At 37.6% G+C, this 20,536-nt stretch overlaps 1 protein-coding gene across 13 annotated transcripts in view; it reads right to left on the bottom strand.

The window, feature by feature from the left end:
- The window catches only part of C2CD3 (C2 domain containing 3 centriole elongation regulator), a 147,695-nt gene that overhangs the window by 87,682 nt on the left and 39,477 nt on the right, over window positions 1-20,536 (bottom strand). For all 13 annotated transcript variants that reach the window (XM_013064298.2, XM_045071359.1, XM_004768069.3 and 10 more), the window contains 5 exons: window positions 17,964-18,111; window positions 7,842-7,993; window positions 6,634-6,843; window positions 5,838-5,950; window positions 1,517-1,635 (listed from right to left, as the gene is read on the bottom strand). In XM_013064298.2, the coding sequence (XP_012919752.1) occupies window positions 1,517-1,635; window positions 5,838-5,950; window positions 6,634-6,843; window positions 7,842-7,993; window positions 17,964-18,111 (742 nt within the window). The remainder of the gene's footprint in view (window positions 1-1,516; window positions 1,636-5,837; window positions 5,951-6,633; window positions 6,844-7,841; window positions 7,994-17,963; window positions 18,112-20,536) is intronic.

Below are 20,536 nucleotides of genomic sequence, written 5' to 3' on the forward strand. Positions count from 1 at the left end.
GTTTCATGAGTTACCAAGAGGTTGGAAGAAAATCTTTTTTCTATTTTAAGAGTTAGTTCTTTACAAAAAGGGTTCAACTTCAAAACGTGTGAAATTGGGAATATAAACTGGCAACATACTTCTGAACAGCAAATTTGGCATTAAATATTAGAAGCTTTAAATATTCACTCTTAAGCCCAGTAGTTCCACTTCTGGGAATTTATACTACAGAAGTAACAAATACATAAAAAGCTTATAGACAAATATGTATACTTCAAAAATTAACAATTAGAAATAACAAGAGGTCCAATAATCAGGAATTAAGTTAATTACAGCACATTGTTATAATGCAATAATATACAGTCAATAGCGTTTACAAAAAATCTGAAATAATATGAACAGTATGAACAGTATTTACCATGTTTGGTAAAAAGAGGGTGTTAAGTAATATACAGCAAATCTTCAAATATTTATAAACATAATGTTAAATTTTTTAAAAAGCAGGATAAAAAAACTGTAAATAAAATTATCCCAATACTGTCAAAGATTTGCCAATGTATTGTAACCATTTGAAAAAAAACAGAAGTGAAACAAAAATATTAACAGTTATTTCTTGGTGATGGGATTATAGATAGTTTTTGCTTTTCAGAAATATTTTCTCAAGTTCTCTGCCAAAAACACGTACAACTCTTTTATTAGAAAGAAGCCATTAGCTAGGTGATTCAATGTAAATATACTGAAATATTTGCAGAGGCAGTCTTGAGGTTGTAGAATTATGTGTTTTTCCACCTCTTCTTATTTTAGTATATTCTTCAAAAAGAACTTGTATTAATTATATCCTCTGAAAAGACACACACACAAAAAAAAAACCCTCAAGATACATTCCTCATGCTATCCATACCAAGAGGAGATCAAAGATTAGAAAGATTTCAGTAGTTTTACTAAAATAAGTTAAAAACTACTCAGGACATAGTTTATCGATTTATGCTGTACCAATTGCAAGTGAATTTTATAAACTTGGAATAAGTTTATAAGATGATCAAAACTGCTATCCACATTGTATTATCTTGGACCTCTATATATTCTACCTGAAAATAAGAAATAGAGTCTCAAATTAAGGCTTATAACCTGTATCAGTTCAAATAGTCCCCTCTCTGTTGCAGGGAATACAGTGAAGAGGTTAAGAACTTAGGGTCTAAAGTCAGAACACGAGGTAGAGTCCTGCCTGGCTTTATCTTTTATTAGCTTGAGTGATCTTAAACGAGTTACTGAACTTCACCAAATCTCAGTTTCTTTGTCTATAAAATAAAGATAATAATGTACCTAATTCACAGAGTTGTAATGATTAAATTTGCTAGTATGTTTGTGTAGGGTCTTTAGTATATCTTGCTTATAACAAATAGCAAACAGAGATTAGAAACAATAATAAGCAGTGGTTGAGCCTGGAGAAATTCCTAGTTTAGGTAGGAATATAATTTTAAGTATATTCTAATTCCCTAGTGTATTGATAAGGCGAAGGTCAAAATCACTTAAGTACCTTTTTCTGTGGGGTTTTCTTTGTGTAAATTTGGAAAGTGAGGTTGGAATTCCACCAGTGTTCTATCATTGGGCCACCAAAATGTACCGGAAACACAAATCGCTGCTGGAAATTCACCACTGTAAGGAGAACCAAACACATAAGCACATGTCAGTCCACCCAACTACAGCCATCATCAATCTGAGCTTTGACACAACCTGCTTCTCTTTTGATCTAACTAAAATCTCTTTCAGAAGTCTAGTCAGGCACCTGGGTGGGTTAGTCAGTTAAGGGTCTGACTTCTACTCAGGTCATGATCTCAGGGGTCCTGGTTTTGAGCCCTGCAGTCAGTTGGGGTCTGTGCTCATCAGGGAGTCTGCTTGTCCCTCTCCCTCTGCTCTTCCCCCTGCTTATACATTCTCTCTCTCATATAAATAAATAAAATCTTAAAAATTAAAAAAAGAAATCTAGTCAGCATAATTTCACAAGTGTTAGGGTTGTAGGGATTGAAGAAGCAGAGACAAAGAGAAAACCCTGCATATAGTACAGAGAAGATAAGCAGTGCTCTGTTGCACTAGTTTTGCTATGAGAAATGAATGTCAAACATATGCGCTCAGGGGGTGCCTAGGTGGCTCAGTGGGTTAAAGCCTCTGCCTTCAGCTCAGATCATGATCTCAGGGTCCTGGGATCCAGCCCCGGACCAGGCTCTCTGCTCAGCAGGGAGCCTGCTTCCTCCTCTCTCTGCGGCCTCTTTGCCTACTTGTGATCTCTGTCAAATAAATAAATAAACTCTTTATAAAAAAAGAGAGAGAGAAAAAAGGAAATATATGTCCATACAAATACTTGTACAAGAATGTTTATAACAGATTTATTGGTAATAGTTAAAAATTATAAACAACCCAAGTGCTCATCAACAGATGAATGAATAAACAAATTTTGCTATATCTACAGAATGGAACAACGGTCAGAATGGCTGAAATTAACAACACAGGAAAAAAAAAGATGTTGGCAAGGATATGGAGAAAGGGGAACCCTCTTACACTGTGGGAATGCAAATTGGTGCAACCACTCTTTTTTTTTTTTAATGTTTTTAAAAAAAAAAAATTTTATTTTACAAGTAGGCAGAGAGACAGGCAGTGAGCGCGCACGCGCGCGCACGCGAGAGAGAAGGAAGCAGGCTACCTGCTGAGCAGAGAGCCCGATGTGGGACTCGATCCCAGGACCCTGAGATCATGACCTGAGCTGAAGGCAGAGGCTTTAACCCACTGAGCCACCCAGGCGCCCAATCACTCTTGAAGACAGAAAAGAGGTTCCTCAAAAAGTTAAAAATAGAGCTACCCTAAGACCCAGCAATTGTGCTACAAGGTATTTACCTAATGGATACAAATATAGTGATTCCAAGGGGCACATGCACCCCAATGTTTATAGTAGCTATGTCCACAATAGCCAAACTATGGAAAGAGCCCAGATGTCCATCGATAGATGAATGGATAAAATAGAAGATGTAGTATGTGTGTACACACACACACGCACACACACACATGCTGGGATATTATTCAGCCATTAAAAAGTATGAAATCTTGCCATTTGCAATGACTTGGGTAGAACTAGAGGGTATTATGCTAAATGATATATGTCAGTCAGAGAAAGACAAATATCACATGATTTCACTCATATGTGGAATTTAAGAAACAAAACAGATGAACATATGGGAAGGAAAAATAAAAAAAAAAACAACTAAAAACACGGAAGGATACAAACTGTGAGAGACTTAACTCTAGGAAACAAACTGAGGGTTGCTGGAGGTGGGGTAACAGGGTGATGGGCATTAAGGAGGGCACTTGATGGAATGAGCACTGGGTGTTATATGCAACTGATGAATCACTAAATTCTACCTCTAAAAGTAATAATAAAGTATATGTTGGTTAAACTAAATTTAAATTATTAAAAATGTAAAGGAAGAGTAAATAAGTATTTTTAATGTTTGTACTGGATATACTCATATAAATGAGAAATGATGCATGTTCAAAATTTTTCTATTGAATCACCGTTTTTAACAATAAGACTGAAAACAACCTAAACAGTAATATATTAATAAGAGGTGTTTAAGTTATGGCATAGTCATACAAGGGAATATTATGTGGCCAGAAAGGACTGGGAAGACTGAGTTCTTTATGTCCTGGTATGAAAAAAATTACTAAGATACACTGTTAAAGACAACGTACAGAACAGGGCATAAGGTACACTAATATTTGGATTAAAATGAGAGGGTGAAAAGGATAAACATACTTGCTTAAATATGCATGAAATACCTTAGGAATAATAGAAAATTTACAACATTGCCTACAAAGATTTTGAACCAAGTGAATGGATTCTATCTAGTTAAAAAAAACAAATAAAACAAAGCAAAATAAAAATTTAAAAATCCATCATTACCAGGCTGTACTGGAATGTTACTTGAATGTGTAGGAGAATTAGGACCATATCTTTTACTCTTTAAACTACCTCCCAGAGAAAAATAAATAAATAAATAAACTACCTCCCAGAGAAGGAATTCAATACTGATGAACTGTTCATGGATCAAACTGGATAACCAATGCAAAGAAACTCACAAAATCTGTTATAAAGTTATATAACTTTGGATAACAGGAACATAAATGTTTATTATATTAACCTTTTACTTTTTTGTATTAGAAACCCTTAAAATAGAAAAAAAAGACAGTATCAAAAGCACATGCAAAAAAAGAAAAAAATTGGGCAAGAGTAAAATTCAAAACATTTGTGCTATAAATGATAGTACTTAGAATCTGAAAGGACAGCCCACTAATGGGAGAAAATACTCAAAATCAAAGCTCTCGCAATAGTTTCATATCCAGAATATGTAACTCATAAGGGCCTTATGTAACTTATAAGGACCTTAGGATATATAAAGGATATATAAAGAATTCTTGTAATCCGGTAACAACTTAAAAATGGACAAAGAATTGCAACAGACATTTCTCTAAGATACACAAACAGACAATAAGCACCGGGAAACACACTCAACACCATTAGTTATTGGGAAATGCAAATCAAAACCACAGTGAGATACTACTTCATAACCCCTAAGATGGCTACAATAAAAAAATAATGAAAGATAACGAGGGTTGGTGAGTATGTGGAGTATTGGAAACCTCCACACACTGCTGCTGAGAATGTAAAATAGTAGAGCAACTAATGAAAACTGTCTGGCAGTTCTTCAAAACGTTAAAACATATAGTTGCCATATGACCCAGCAAGTCCACTCTTAGGTATACACTGAAGGGAAATGAAAACATTATATCCGCACAAAAACGTGTACACAAATACTCAGAAAAGCATTCTCCACAATAGCCAAAAAGCAGAAACAACCCAAATGCCCATCAGCTGAGGAATGGATAACCAAATGTGATAAAGTCATATGATGAAATATTATACAGCCACAATAAAGAAAAAAGTACCGAAACATATCATAACATAGATCAAATTTGAAAATATTATGGTAAGTCAAAGAATCCAGTTACAAAAATCACATACTGTATGATTCCATTTACATGAAATGTTCAGAATGAGTAAAATGATAGACAGAAATGGATTGGGGTTGTTTAGTGTGGGTGGGGGTGGAGACAGGAAAATGAAGAGTGAATGCTAATGAGTAAGAGATTTCTTTTGGGGGGATGAAAATGTTCTAAAATTAGATCATGATGGTTGTACAGCTCTTTGTATATACAAAAACTACTGAACTCTTCAATGGGTTCAACGAACACTCTAAATGGTTAAATTGTATAATATGTGAATTATATCTTTTTTTTTTTTTAAAGATTTTATTTATTTATTTGACAGAGAGAAATCACAAGTAGTCGGAGAGGCAGGCAGAGAGAGAGAGGGAAGCAGGCTCCCTGATGAGCAGAGAGCCCGATGCGGGACTTGATCCCAGGACCCTGAGATCATGACCTGAGCCGAAGGCAGCGGCTTAACCCACTGAGCCACCCAGGCGCCCTGTGAATTTTATCTTGATAAAGTTTTTTAAAAAAGGGAATAAAAGAAAAATGGTAAGAGTCCAGCAAATGTGCTCTAAGCATCAGGAGCTCTGCATTCTAGTCTCAGGTATGTTACTGACTTGCTGCCTTGCAACAGGATAGTCATAGGGCCTCTGGGGCAGTGTCCTCACTTATAAAATAAAAGAATGGTGGTAGATTCACTTCACAACTCTTTCTAACTCTGTGATTTTACGGTACTATAAAAGTCAGATGAATATTTAGGGATTGAAAAATTCTTCCACAGTAAAAATGTCTAAGGAAGAGAAAACTAGTCTTTCTCTTACTTCCATCTGTAATTTTACTGGAGGCAAGTCGAACGACCTCGGTGATCAAAGCTGTCTTTCCCAATCCATTTTTAGAAAAGCCCACAGGAAAGTGATATTCCACAAAGAAGGTGCTAAAAATCAAAACCAAAAAAAGTGATTTAAACATAAACCAACTAACAAATGAACATATTTATTATTTGATCAATCCTACATATCTTTCAAGGTCCTATATTCAGCATCTCAGATCCTCAGAGGACCTATCTGGTCTCTTGAAAGCCTTCACCAATCCTATCAGGCAAGTTTTACCTTGTGCTCACATAGTTTACTTACTCTGTCTTTTACCTATCTATTATTGAGACATAACTGACATATAACATATTAGTTTCAGGCTATAACAATGATTTGATATTTGTAGAAGCTGGAAAATTATCACAGAATGTCTACAAATCTTCCAAAGTATTTTTTAATATAAAACACCTATTTTGCATCCTACAGCCTCTTAAATATGTCTGTATTGTGCTGACTGTAAAGTATATAACAACAGAGTCAGGGTCTCAATTTCCTTTTTTCTCACACTTACCTAGTATTGGTCTTGACACCTAGTGAGGAATTCATTTTTGAAAACATTTTTGTTGATGGATTCATATTAAAGTAACTTATAAATCATAAAATGTTATACAATTATTTATTTTATAATTTTATTTTTTATCATGTTATATATTTTTATATATTATATATATTATTTATTAATTACTATTACCATCACACACATTCCAGAAATATCAAATTTAGCTTTTCCATGTTAGAGACGTACCGCTTTTTTATTGCTGTTAGCTTAAGTGGTCTGCCGGAAAAGCTTTTCTTGCCAGGGGTCATCTGGGGACTATCTGGAGGAACGATCATTGTTTCGATGATGATTCTGACTGAATGTGTTCTACCCAAAAGGGCCAATCTATCCACACTTAGTGTCATCACTTGGGCATCTTCTGGAGTTTCTGATATCATCTGTTGTTCAACCAAATTTCTGAAAGGAGTTCACATAGACAGTAAAACAGACAGTCCAAAGCCCAGCATGAAAGAGGAAAAAGAGGAAAGAGGAAGGGCAGTCAAGTATCTAATTCACAAGTTATCAAGGACTAAGAGATGACTTTAATCAATAGAATTCCGGTCCTAACCCAGAGTGAAAGAAATTTCAAAAAATGCAAAACCATTCTTCTAATATAAAGACTTATCTCCACACAAGTATAGAAACGGATGTTACAGAATTAGGTTTTCTTTTTTCTTTTTCCAAGATTTTATTTATTTATTTGGCAGAGAGACAGCCAGAGAGGAAACACAAGCAGGGGGAGCAGCAGGTAGAGGGAGAAGCAGGCTCCCTGGGAGCCTAATGTGGGGCTCGATCCCAGGACCCTGGGATCATGACATGAGCCAAAGGCAGACATTTAAAGACAGCCACCCAGGAGCCCCCAGAATTAGCTTTTCTTATAAGGGCTACAGGCATTACACCTCAGTTAACATACTACTTCAATATAACTACTATCATCACTTCTGTGTATTCGTTTTCATTTGTTTTCTTTATTCATATTTTCTACAGTCTAGGATAGCACACATTCAACCTAGAATTCTGCTTTCTCAACCATTTTATTGTATCCATCTTTTCATATTATTACACTTTTAAGGATTCAATACTTAGTGAACTACTTAGTGAACTCACTTAACTAGGATGATAGTTCTGGGCAAATACAGATCATTTACTTTAGGAGATTTTTTTTTTTTTTTTAAAGATTTTATTTATTTATTTGACAGCGAGAGAGAGATCATAAGTAGGCAAAGGCAGGCAGAGATGGGGGAGTGGAGAAGGCTCCCTGCTGAGCAGAGAGCCCAATGCAGGACTCGATCCCAGGACCCTGGGATCATGACCTGAGCCTAAGGCAGAGGCTCCAACCCACTGAGCCACCCAGGCCCCCTAGGAGATCTTGTAAAAATAATCTTCCTTTGCTTTTTCCTCAATCATAGCCTCACCTATTTTTCTTGCCCGCTGCCCTTTTCTTCAACTTAGGATCACTTGACTCCACAAGCTTAGGAGATTTGGCAAGAGCTTTAGACTGGTTCATTTTTTTAGAAGCGACAATATCATCTTCACTGAAGAAATCACTGATGCTGGTATCGGATTTCTATGGGGGGAAGAAACAAAAAGAGAGGCACTAAAAAAAAATTGTTTTAGGGAGAGTGGTAATGAAAACATTTCTCTAAAGGTAATCAAATTCTTCTCTGGGATTACTGATGCCAGGGAGATAATCCCACAATTCTCCTGGTATATAAAAATAACCTACAAATTCAGTTCAAAGAAAATAAATGAAAATAGACTCTTCTTTCAAATTTCAAATCATTACTTATTTACTATCTATTATGTATCTAGTACCAAAGCCAGATACCAAAGCCTGTATTTCTATCACAGTTTGAGGCAAAATGGAACAATGTCACCTAATTAAGAATTTTAGGAACCAAACACAGTTTCATAATGCTAAATTTCTAAGCTCTGGATGCTATTCAATATTAAGAACATCAAACCCTGGAAAAGGACATGTACATTTTAACTCCCTAATCTTTCACTGCATCATGGTCTATTGGTTCACTCCTCATCAGCCAATCTTTTCTAAGATTATTTTGGTCAAATGGCATGGGGGATTATACAGTGCCATTCATAAACTCATTCCTTTATTCATTAAGTACTCACTGAGTACACTCAATATTCATCAGGCTTTGTTGTACTGGTAATACAAAGATAATGCAGACATGGTCTTGTTCTTGAGAAAGTGTATCATAAAACACTGCCTGAATGTCCCAGGATCCTGTGGAAATCTGGGCAATAAATTCTGCTTGGAGAAGTGTACAATGGTTTCTTCAGAAAGGTAATCAGCTGATTTTTACAGAATAAAGAGTTTATCAGATGTATAAAAGCATTTCAATATTCGAAGTAGAAGAATCAGTATAAGCAAAAAATACAGAGATAAAAAAAAGAACTACAATGTTTGTGGAGTGATGAGACAATCAGTATGACTGGAGGGTAAAGGGCAAATGTGGGAGATAAGGTTAGGGAGGTAAGTCAAGATCAGATTCTAATGCATACCTAAGGCTTATGAGATGATGTCATTATTTATAAGTAATAAACACTCCTAAGCATTTATATCATGATGTATAAAAGAAAACATTATCATATTGGGCTAGATAGAGAATTAAATGAAATAATGAATTTGAAACATTTGGCACAGTACTCAAAAATAATAGATAAGAAGCAAGATGGTGGAGGAGTATGAGACTGAAATATCATTAGGTCCCAGGAGTTAAGCTAGATAGTTATCAAATCATTCTGAACACCTACAAACCCAACAGGAGATAGAGAAGAAGAGCAGCAATTCTAGGAACAGAAAATAAACTACTTTCTGGAAGGTAGGATGTGTGGAGAAGTGAATCTGAAGCCAGTGGGGAGGGGCTGGCTCCCCACAAGTGGTAGAGCAGCGGAGCACAAAATCAAGAAATTTTAGAAGTCTGCTCTGCTGAGGGACGCTGCACCTGTGGCTAAGCGTGGAGTGGAATCCTTGCTGAGACCATGTGGTCTCAGGTCCCACAAGGTCACAGAAAGACTGGGGTGTCTGAATGTGGCAGAGCTCCCAGGTATTGGAGACGGGAAGCCGGTTTCAGAGATGGAGCTGAAGAGTATGTTCTCAGCTCGCGGTTACCTTAAATCGTGATCTGAGGAAGAGTCGGGCCACTGCTCTTTGAGCAGGGACCCACAAGTGGCAGACCCAGAGAGACCTCCTGCTTCCTCCTCAGGGAGGAGCAGCACAGGAGCACACAGCAGGAGTCTGCTGGGTTTGGAAACTCCAAACAGGGCTGTGTGCCTGAGACAGAAATGCTTGGGTCACAAGCCAGGTGAGCATGATACATGGCCGGACACCAGGGAGACAGGAGGGATTCACTACTTTTCTCTGAGGGTACACTGAGGAGTGAGGCCCCCCGCTCTCGACTTGGACGGCTGGAGACTGGGTGGCTGCTATTTTTATTCCCGTTCTCCAAAGCTCTACAGAAAGCGTTCAGGGAACAAAAGCTACTAAGAGTGAACATGAGCAGATTACTTAGCCTGATCCCTGGCAAGGGTGGTGCAATTCCACCTCAGGCAAAGACATTTGAGAATCATTGTAACAGGCCCTTCCCTCAGAAGATCAGCAAGAACATGTAGCCAAGACCAAGTTAACTGATCAATGAGAACTGTGGAACTCCAGAGCTAGGGGAAAGCAACACATTAGAATTCATGGCTTTTTTCCTATGATCCTTTAGTCTTGCAAATTTAAATTTTTTTTTTAAAAGTTAAATTTTTTTAATTTAATTTTTTTCTTACTCTATTTTTTAACTTTTCCTCTTTTAACATTTTTAAACTATTTTATCTTATCAATACTTTTAAAAAATCTTTTAAAATTTTCATAGTTATAGTCATATTTTATCCCTTCATTGTATTTACCCTTATGTTCTGTATACATATTTTTTTTCTTTAAAATTTTGGGATACAATTTCTTCTAATCAAAATATACCTTAAATCTAGCACATGGCTTTGTTTTAGTCTCCAGGCTGATCACATTCTCTCCTTTTTTTCTTTTTCCAACCAACTTATCTTATCAATTCCTTTTTAGAATCTTTTTATATTTTCATCTTTAGAGTCATATTCCATCTCTTCACCATATTTACCCTTATTTGTGTGTGTATGTGTGTATATATATATAAATATTTTTTTTTTCCTTTCCTTGAACTTTCAGAGGTAGTTTCTTCTAAGAGATCAGAATACACCCAAAATCAAATGGGTGGCTCTGTTCCATTCACCAGTCTAATATGTATGTATGTATGTATGAATGTATGTATATATTTTTCCCCCCTCCTTTTCCTCTCCCCCCATTTCGGGTCTCTTCTGATTTGGTTAGGGTATATTTTTCTGGAGTCTTTGAGACCCTTGCAGTATTTTGTTTCCACATTCATCTATTCTTATCTGGATAAAATGACAAGGCAGAAAAACTCACCACAAAAAAAAAATAACAAGAGGCAGTACTGACGACTAGGGACCTAATCAATACAGACATAATAATACATTAGAACTAGAGTTCAGAATGACGACTATCAAGGTGCTAGCTGGGCTTGAAAAAAGCATGGAAGATATTAGAGAATCCCTTTCTTGAGAAATAAAAGAACTAAAGTCCAACCAAGTTGAAATAAAAAAAGCTTTTAATAAGGTGCAATAAAAAATGGAGGCTGTTATTCCTAGGATAAATGAGGCAAAAGAGAGAATTAGTGATATAGAAGACCAAATGATGGAGAATAAAGAAGCTGAACAAAAGAGAGACAAACAACTACTGGACCATGAGGGGAGAATTCGAGAGACTAGTGACCCCATAAGATGAAGCAAAATTGGAATAACTTGGATCCAAGAAGATGAAGAAAGACAGAGGGGGGCAGAAGGTATACTGGAGCAAATGAGAGAATCTCCCTAATATGGCAAAGGGAACAAGCTTCAAAATCCAGGAGGCACAGAAAGCCCCCTCAAAATCAACAAAAATAGGTCCACACACCCTCATCTAGTTGTAAAACTCACAAGTCTTAGTGACAAAGAAAATCTTGAAAGCGGCTTGGGACAAGAGGTCTGTAATATACAATGGTAGAAATATTAGATTGGCATCAGACTTATCCACAGAGACCTGGCAGGCCAGAAAGGACTGGCATGATATATTCAGAGCACTAAACGAGAAAAATATGCAGCCAAGAATACTATATCCAGCTAGGCTATCATTGAAAATAGAAGGAGAGGGGTGTCTGGGTGGCTCAGTAGGTTAAAGCCTCTGCCTTCAGCTCAGGTCATGATCCCAGGGTCCTGGGATCAAGCCCCACATTAGGCTCTCTGCTTACCAGGGAGCTTGCTTCCTCCCCTCTCTCTGCTTGCCTCTCTGCCTACTTGTGATCTGTCTGTCAAGTAAATGGATAAAATCTTAAAAAAAAAAAAGAAAGAAAGAAAATAGAAGGAATGATAAAAAGCTCTCAGGACAAACAAACATTAAAAGAATTTGCAAACACCAGGGGCACCTGGGTGGCTCAGCAGGTTAAAGCCTCTACCTTGGCTCAGGTCATGAGCCCAGGGTCCTGGGATTGAGCCCCGCATCGGGCTCTCTGCTTAGCAGGGAGCCTGCTTCCTCCTCTCTCTCTCTGCCTACTTGTAACCTCTCTCTGTCAAATAAATAAATAAAATCTTAAAAAAAAAAAAAAAGAATTTGCAAACACCAGACCAGCCCTACAGGACATACTGAAAGGGGTCCTCTAAGCAAAGAGAGACCTTAAAAGTAATAGACCCGAAAGGAACAGAGACAATATACAGTAACAGTCACCTTACAGGCAATACAATAGCACTAAATTTATATCTTTCAATAGTTATCCTGAATGTAGAGGCTAAATGCCCTAATCAAAGTCACAGGGTATCAGAACGGATAAAAAAACAAGACCCATCGATATGCTGTCTACAAGAAACTCATTTTAGACCCAAAGACACCTCCAGATTTAAAGTGAGGGGGTGGAAAACAATTTACCATGCTAATGGACATCAAAAGAAAGTTGGGGTGGCAATCCTTATATCAGACAAATTAGATTTTAAGCCAAAGACTATAATAAGAGATGAGGAAGGACGTTATATCATACTTAAATGGTCTGTCCAATAAGAAGTTCTAACAATTTTAAGTATCTATGCCCCTAACATGGGAGCAGCCAATTATATAAGGCAATTAGTAACAAAAGCAAAGAATTTCATCAACAATAATACAATAATAGTAGGGGACTTTAACAACCCCCTCACTGAAATGGACAGATCATCTAAGAAAATACCAACAAGGAAATAAACGCTTTAAATGACACACCGGACCAGATGGACATTACAGATATATTCAGAGTATTCCATCCCAAAGCAACAGAATACACATTCTTCTCTAGTGCACATGGAACATTCTCTAGAACAGATCACATCCTGGGTCACAAATCAGGTCTCAACCAGTACCAAAAGATTGGGATCATTCCCTGCATATTTTCAGACCACAATACTCTGAAAGTAGAATTCAATCACAAGAGGAAAGTTGGAAAGAACTCAAATATATGGAGGCTAAAGAGCATTCTACTAAAGAATGAATGGGTCAACCAGGAAATTAAAGAAAAATTTAAGAAATTCATGGGAACAAATGAAAATGAAAACACAACTGTTCAGAATCTTTGGGACACAGCAAAGGAGGTCCTGAGAGGAAAGTATAGTAATACAAGCCTTTGTCAAGAAACAATGTCTCAAGTATACAACCTAAACCTACACCTAAAGGAGCTGGAGAAAGAACAACAAAGAAAGCCTAAACCCACAGGAGAAGAGAAATAATAAAGATGAGAGCAGAAATCAATGAAATAGAAACCAAAAGAACAGTAGAACAAATCAATGAAACTGGGAGCTGGTTCTTTGAAAGAATTAATAAGATTCATAAACCCCTGGCCAGACTTATCAAAAAGAAAAGAGAAAGGACCCAAATTATAAAATCATGAATGAAAGAGAAGAGATCACAACCAACAACAAAGAAATACAAACAATTTTAAGAACATATTATGAGCAACTATATGCCAGCAAATTGGACAATCTGGAAGAAATGGATGCACTCCTAGAGACATATAAACTACCAAAACTGAACCAGGAAGAAATAGAAAACCTGACCAGACCCATAACCAGTAAGAAATTGAAGCAGTCATCAAAAATCTCCCAACAAACGGGCCCAGGACCAGACGGCTTCTGGACATTACAGATATACTGGGGAATATATCTGTATATATATGTTTGGAATTCTACCAAACATTTAAAGAAGAATTAATACCTATTCTCCTGAAACTGTTCCAAAAAATAGAAATGGATAGAAAACTTCCAAACTCATTTTATGAGGCAGCATTACCTTGATCCCCAAACCAGACAAAGACCCCATCAAAAAGGTGACTTACCACTATCCTTGAACACGGATGCAAAAATTCTCACCAAAAAACCAGCCAGTAGGATCCAACAGTATATTAAAAGGATGATTTACCATGACCACATGGGATTTATTCCTGGGATGCAAGGCTGGTTCAACATCCAGATATCAATCAATGTGATATAATACATTAATAAAAGAAAGAACAAGAACTATATGATACTCTCAATAGATGCTGAAAAAGCATTTGACAAAGTACAGCATTCATTCTTCATCAAAACTCTTCACAGTGTAGGGATAGAGGGTACATACCTCAGTATCATCAAAGCCATCTATGAAAAATCCACAGTGAATACCATTCTCAATGGGGAAAAATTGAGAGCTTTTCCCCTAAGGTCAGGAACATGGCAGGGATGTACATTATCACCACTGCTATTCAACATAGTACTAGAAGTCCACGCCTCGGCAATCAGACAATGAAAAGAAATAAAAGCCATTCAAATTAGCAAAGAAGTCGTCTCTCAGTTTTGCAGATGATATGATACTTTATGTGGGTTTTATGTGGAAAACCCAAAAGACTCCACTCCAAAACTCCCCTCACACAGGAATTCAGTGAAGTGCCAGGATATAAAATAAACGCACAGAAATCAGTTGCATTTCTATACACCAACAGCAAGACAGAAGAAAGAGAAATTAAGGAGTCGATCCCATTTACAATTGCACCCAAAACCATAAGGTACCTAGGAATAAACCTAACAAAAGAGGCAAACAATCTGTACTCAGAAACTATAAAGTACTCATGAACAAAACTGAGGAAGACATGAAGAAATGGAAAAACGTTCCATGCTCATAGATTGGAAGAACAAATATTGTGAAAATGTCTATGCTACCTAAAGCAATCTATACATTTAATGCAATCCCTATCAAAATACTATCAATTTTTTCCAAAGAAATGGAACAAATTATCCTAAAATTCATAGGAAACCAGAAAAGACCCCAAATAGCCAGAGGAATGTTGAAAAAGAAAGCCAAAGTTGGTGGCATCACAATTCCAGATTTTAAGCTCTATTACAAAGCTGTAATCAAGACAGTATGGTACTGACAGAAAAAAGGACACAGATCAATGGAACAGAATAGAATTTGTTGTCTCTTCAACAAATGGTGTTGGGAAGATTGGATAGTCACATGCAGAAGAATGAAACTGGACCATTTCCTTATACCACACACAAAAATAGACTAAAAATGGATGAAAGACCTCCATGTGAGACAGGAATCCATCAAAATCCTTAAGGAGAATACAGGCAGTAACCTCTTTGATCTCAGCTGCAGCAACTTCTTCTTAGAAAAATCACCAAAGGCAAGGGAAGCAAGGGCAAAAATGAACTACTGGGACTTCATCAAGATCAAAAGCTTTTGCACAACAAAAAGGAAAGTCAACAAAACCAAAAGACAACTGACAGAATGGGAGAAGATATTTGCTAGTGACATATCGATAAATGGCTAGTATCCAAAATCTGTAAAAAAATTTATCAAACTCGGGGGGTGGGGTTATGGACATTGGTGAGTGCTGTGAAGTGTGTAAACCTGGCGATTCACCGACCTGTACCCCTGGGGATAAAAATATATGTTTATAAAAAATAAAAATTAAAAAAAATGCTAAAAAATTATAAAAAAGCAAAAAAAATTTATCAAACTCAACACCTAAAGAACAAATAATCCCATCATGAAATGGGCAAAAGACATGAACAGATATTTCTGCAAAGAAGACATCAAGATGGCTAAGAGACACATGAAAAAGTGCTCTACATCACTCAGCATCAGGGAAATACAAGTCAAAACCACAATGAGATACCACCTCACACCAGTCAGAATGGTAAAATTAACAGTCAGGAAACAACAGATATTGGAGAGGATGCTGAGAAGGGGGAGCTCTCCTACACTGTTGGTGGGAATGCAAACTGGTGCAGCCACTCTGGAAAACAACATGGAGGTTCCTCAAAAAGTTGAAAATAGAGCTACCCTATGACCCAGCAATCACACTACTGGGTATCTACCCTAAAGATACAAATGTAGTGATCTGGGGCACCTGGGTGGCTCAGTGGGTTAAGCCTCTGTCTTCGGCTCAGGTCATGGTCCCAGGGTTTTGGGATCGAGCCCTGCACGGGGCTCTCTGCTCAGCGGGGAGCCTGCTTCTCCCTCTCTCTCTGCCTACTTGTGATCTCTCTCTATGGCAAATAAATAAATAAAAAATCTAAAAAAAAAAAAGTAGTGATCTGAAGGGCACAAGCACCTGAATGTTTATAGCAGCAAGGTGCACAATAGCCAAACTACGGAAAGAACCTAGACGTCGGGCGCCTGGGTGGCTCAGTGGGTTAAGCCGCTGCCTTTGGCTCAGGTCATGATCTCAGAGTCCTGGGATCGAGTCCCACATCGGGCTCTCTGCTCAGTGGAGAGCCTGCTTCCCTCTCTCTCTCTCTGCCTGCCTCTCCATCTACTTGTGATTTCTCTCTGTCAAATAAATAAATAAAATCTTTAAAAAAAAAAAAAAAAAAAAAAAGAAAGAACCTAGACGTCGATCAACAGATGAAAGGATAAAGAAGATGTGGTATATATGTACTATGGAATACTATGCAGCCATCAAAAGAAATTAAATCTTGCCATTTGCAATGATGTGGATAGAACTAGAAGGTGTTACATTGAGCAAAATAAGTCTATCAGAGAAAGACAATTATATGATCTCTCTGATATGAAGAATTTGAGGGAGGGTGGGGAGTTGTCGGGAGAGGGAAGGGAAAAATGAAACAAGATGGGATCGGGAGGGAGACAAGCCATAAGAGACTCTTAATGTCACAAGACAAACTGATTGTTTGCTGGGGTTGCTGGGGGCTGGTGGTGGGTAGGGAAAGAGTGGCTGGGTTGTAGACATTGGGGAGAGTATGGTGAGTGTTGTGAAATGTGTAAGCCTGATGATCCACAAACCTGTACCCCCGGGGCAAATAATATATGTTAATAAAAACAAAAACAAAAAAAAATAAAAATAAAAAATACAAATAAAATAATGTGTAATAAATTTAAATTCTCTCTTTATCCCACAAGTAACAGAGTATCAGTGATGATTTTTTTTTTTAAAGATTTTATTTATTTATTTGACAGAGAGATTACAAGTAGGCAGAGAGGCAGGCAGAGAGAGAGAGATAGGAGAAAGCAGGCTCCCTGCTGAGCAGAGCACCCGACGCAGGGCTCAAACCTAGGACTCTGGGATCATGACCTGAGCCCAAGGCAGAGGCCTTAACTCACTGAGCCACCCAGGTGCCCCTCAGTGATGATTTTTAAAACAGAAAGTCATGAAATGCTAATAATTCATAATATCTTTTAAATTCATCTCTTCGTTTCCAACCGCATTGCTGTCACTCTCATACATACCTCAAATAACCCAGTAGCTTCCTATCTCCTTCCAGGTATTCTCCCCTAAATTAGCTTCCTAAATCATTGCTAGATTAACGTTCCTTAACCACCAGTTTGATCATGTCATTTCTCCTCACCTGATATTCAAAGGCTTTCTGCAATATGCCAGGCTGCCTTACTGATGATGACTTTCGCACATATCTTCTCGTCAGTTCAAATTAGATCCCTTGCTTCTCTAGACGGGTCATTCTTTCTTTTACCATTTCATATCCTCTATCTCTCTAAATGCTTTTTTTTTTTTTTAAAGTAAGCTCTATATATACTTAATGTGAGGCTAGAACTCACAACCTTGAGATCAAGAGTCCCATGCTGTACCAACTGAGCCAGCCAGCCACCTCTAAAATTCTTAACCTTACTAGGCCTGTCTCCTCATCTATAAAATGACATGTACTCTTGATTTCAGGAAACAAACTGAGGGTTGCTAGAGGTTGGGGGGAGGGATAGGGTGACTGGGTTATGGACACTGTGGAGGGTATATATACTACGGTGAGTGCTGTGAATTGTGTAAGACTAATGATTCACAGACCTGTACCCCTGAAACAAATAGTATATTACATATTAATTTTTTAAAAAATTTTAAAAGGAAAAGAACAATGACATATATAAAATATCTGACAAGTCTTGTTCTCTAATTTCCAAAGCTGTAGATTCAATGACTTACAGGTGCCGTGTAAAATAAGCTCTCCAGGAGACTCTGGTCATACTGAGGATCATTCAGCTCACTGCTACAATCCACATCACTCCCAGGAGATAGGGAATCTGGAGGAGAGCCAAGCCCATTCCAGTACCGACCTTGGGATAATTCAGCACTGTAGAGGTAAGAAAAACAAAGCAAAAGAACATTAAAAGAAGTTTCAGTTGCACTACAGTTTTCTAATTGAAAACCTTCTAAAGTTCTAAACATTAAAGAAGATATGTTAAGCAAAAGACTCACATTAGGGAGAAGACTATCTGATAAATATTTTCATATTATATTCTCCTTCCTCTGGGATGCCAACAGCTAGTATTCAAAAATAAACTACTAACCCTGATTATGATCTCATTCATTTATTTAACAAACATTTTTCTTTTCTGGGCAGCTATTATGTGCCAGGCATGGTGTTAGGTCTTGAGTGATACAGAGATGGTTAAACTAACTTGCTCTACTCTTACACTGCTTATGGTCTAGCAGGGAGGAAAAGAAGGTAAAGAATTATCTATAATTCAATGAGTTAAAAGCTCATGCTGTTTTTGTGAAGAATTCATAAATATGCCTTCTTCCATTAAGCAAAAATATGTTATTTAGGGTTAATTATGGCAAGATTAATTCCATGTGTGATATAGAAATAAGAAAAACAGATACCCCACTTACAAAAAGTTTGTGAATTTTTTTAAAAATTATTTTTATTAACATATAATGGACTATTTGCCCCAGGGGAACAAGTCTATGAATCATCAGTTTACACATTTCACAGCCCTCACCATAGCACATACCCTCCCCAATGTCCATCACCCAGCCACTCCATCCCTATTCCCCCAACCCCCAGCAACCCTGTTTGTTTTTTGAGATTAAGAGTCCCCAAAAGTTTGTAAATTGATAAGGAAAGTAAGCATACAAATACATGTATACTTCATTTTTGTCCTCCTAAAATAACTGGTACTGAATAGATACCTGTAAAGGACTTACTGAAGTCTTAATGAACATGTTATTAAAAATAAAAGCAAAATTTATTAAATGTACCAGACACTGTGCTAAGTATTTGTTATTAATTCTTTCAACTTTGCTTCCCTTTCATGCTAGTTGCTATACTTTTTCCCCTTCTTTTTTTTAAGTTTATTTAAGCAGTCTCTATACCCAACGTGGGGCTCAAACTTAAGACCCTGGGTCAAGAGTCACATGCTCTTTTAACTGAGCCAGCCAGGTGCCCCATTTCTGTCTTTAATTTCTCAAGAGAATAGCATATAATTACTACCTTCAAATTAGATCATGTTCCTACATTTCTTGGAAGAAACAGATACTCAATAAATGTTCCTTTTCTCACTTTTTAAAATCTAAAGCAGGGTTTCTCAAATTTAGCACTACTTCAACGGTCGGTCAGATAATTCTTGGTCATTGGGAGCTATCCTGTACATTTTGTACCCCTCTAGACATTACAAAATGTGCCATGGGGCTGGGAGTAGGAGAAAACTGCCCCTCAGTTGACAACTACTGATCTACAGAAATCTCTCTCTCAAAGGTAAGAATAGCTCTCTAACTGCTACAACCCAACTAACAACTTCCCAAACACAGGGCATCTCTAGCTCCACAGCACTGTTCCTTTTTGAAGCTTTACTTCTTGGCATTTTACATAACAATCACTTGCTATTTATAGTTACCCCTCACTTGGTTACGTCTTTTTTCCCTCCACTGCACACCTTTGAAGTTACCAAGATCACCACTGTTCAGTATTCAGTCCTCCCCATTTAATTTTTTTTTTCAGTTAAGTTCTTTGAACTTATTCTACTGTCTATAACACATTAAAAGGCCATGCTGAGTTAAAATGGTGAGAGCAAGCATCTTTTGTTTCTTTCTTTTTTTTTTTTTTTTTTAAAGATTTTATTTATTTATTTGACAGACAGAGATCACAAGTAGGCAGAGAGGCAGGCAGAGAGAGAGAGAGGAGGAAGCAGGCTCCCCGCCAAGCAGAGAGCCTGATGCAGGGCTCGATCCCAGGACTCTGGGATCATGACCTGAGCCGAAGGCAGAGGCTTTAACCCACTGAGCCACCCAGGCGCCCTGCATCTTTTGTTTCTAATCTTATAGGAAAAGCTTTCAGTGTTTCATCATTAACTATGATGTTTGTTGTGGGCTAGTGATTTATGGCCTTTGTTATTACGTTGAGGTACACTGCCCCCGCCCTTTAAGATTTTATTTATTCTGGAAAGAGAGAATGAGAGATCATGGAGCCTGATCCAGAGCTTGATCTCAGGACCCTGAGGCATGACCTGAGCCCAAACTAAGAGTCAGATGCTTAACTGACTGAGCCACCAGGCGCCCAAGGTACACTGGTTCTATACACAGTTTGTTGGGAGGTTTTTTTTTTTTTTAAAGATTTTATTTATTTATTTGACAGAGAGAAATCACAAGTAGTCGGAGAGGCAGGCAGAGAGAGAGAGAGGGAAGCAGACTCCCCGCTGAGCAGAGAGCCCGATGCGGGACTCGATCCCAGGACCCTGAGATCATGACCTGAGCCGAAGGCAGCGGCTTATCCCACT

The sequence above is a fragment of the Mustela putorius genome, unplaced genomic scaffold (genome assembly GCF_011764305.1).
Source record: "Mustela putorius furo isolate JIRA1106 unplaced genomic scaffold, ASM1176430v1.1 tig00003987_pilon_pilon_pilon, whole genome shotgun sequence".
NCBI lineage: Eukaryota > Metazoa > Chordata > Mammalia > Carnivora > Mustelidae > Mustela > Mustela putorius.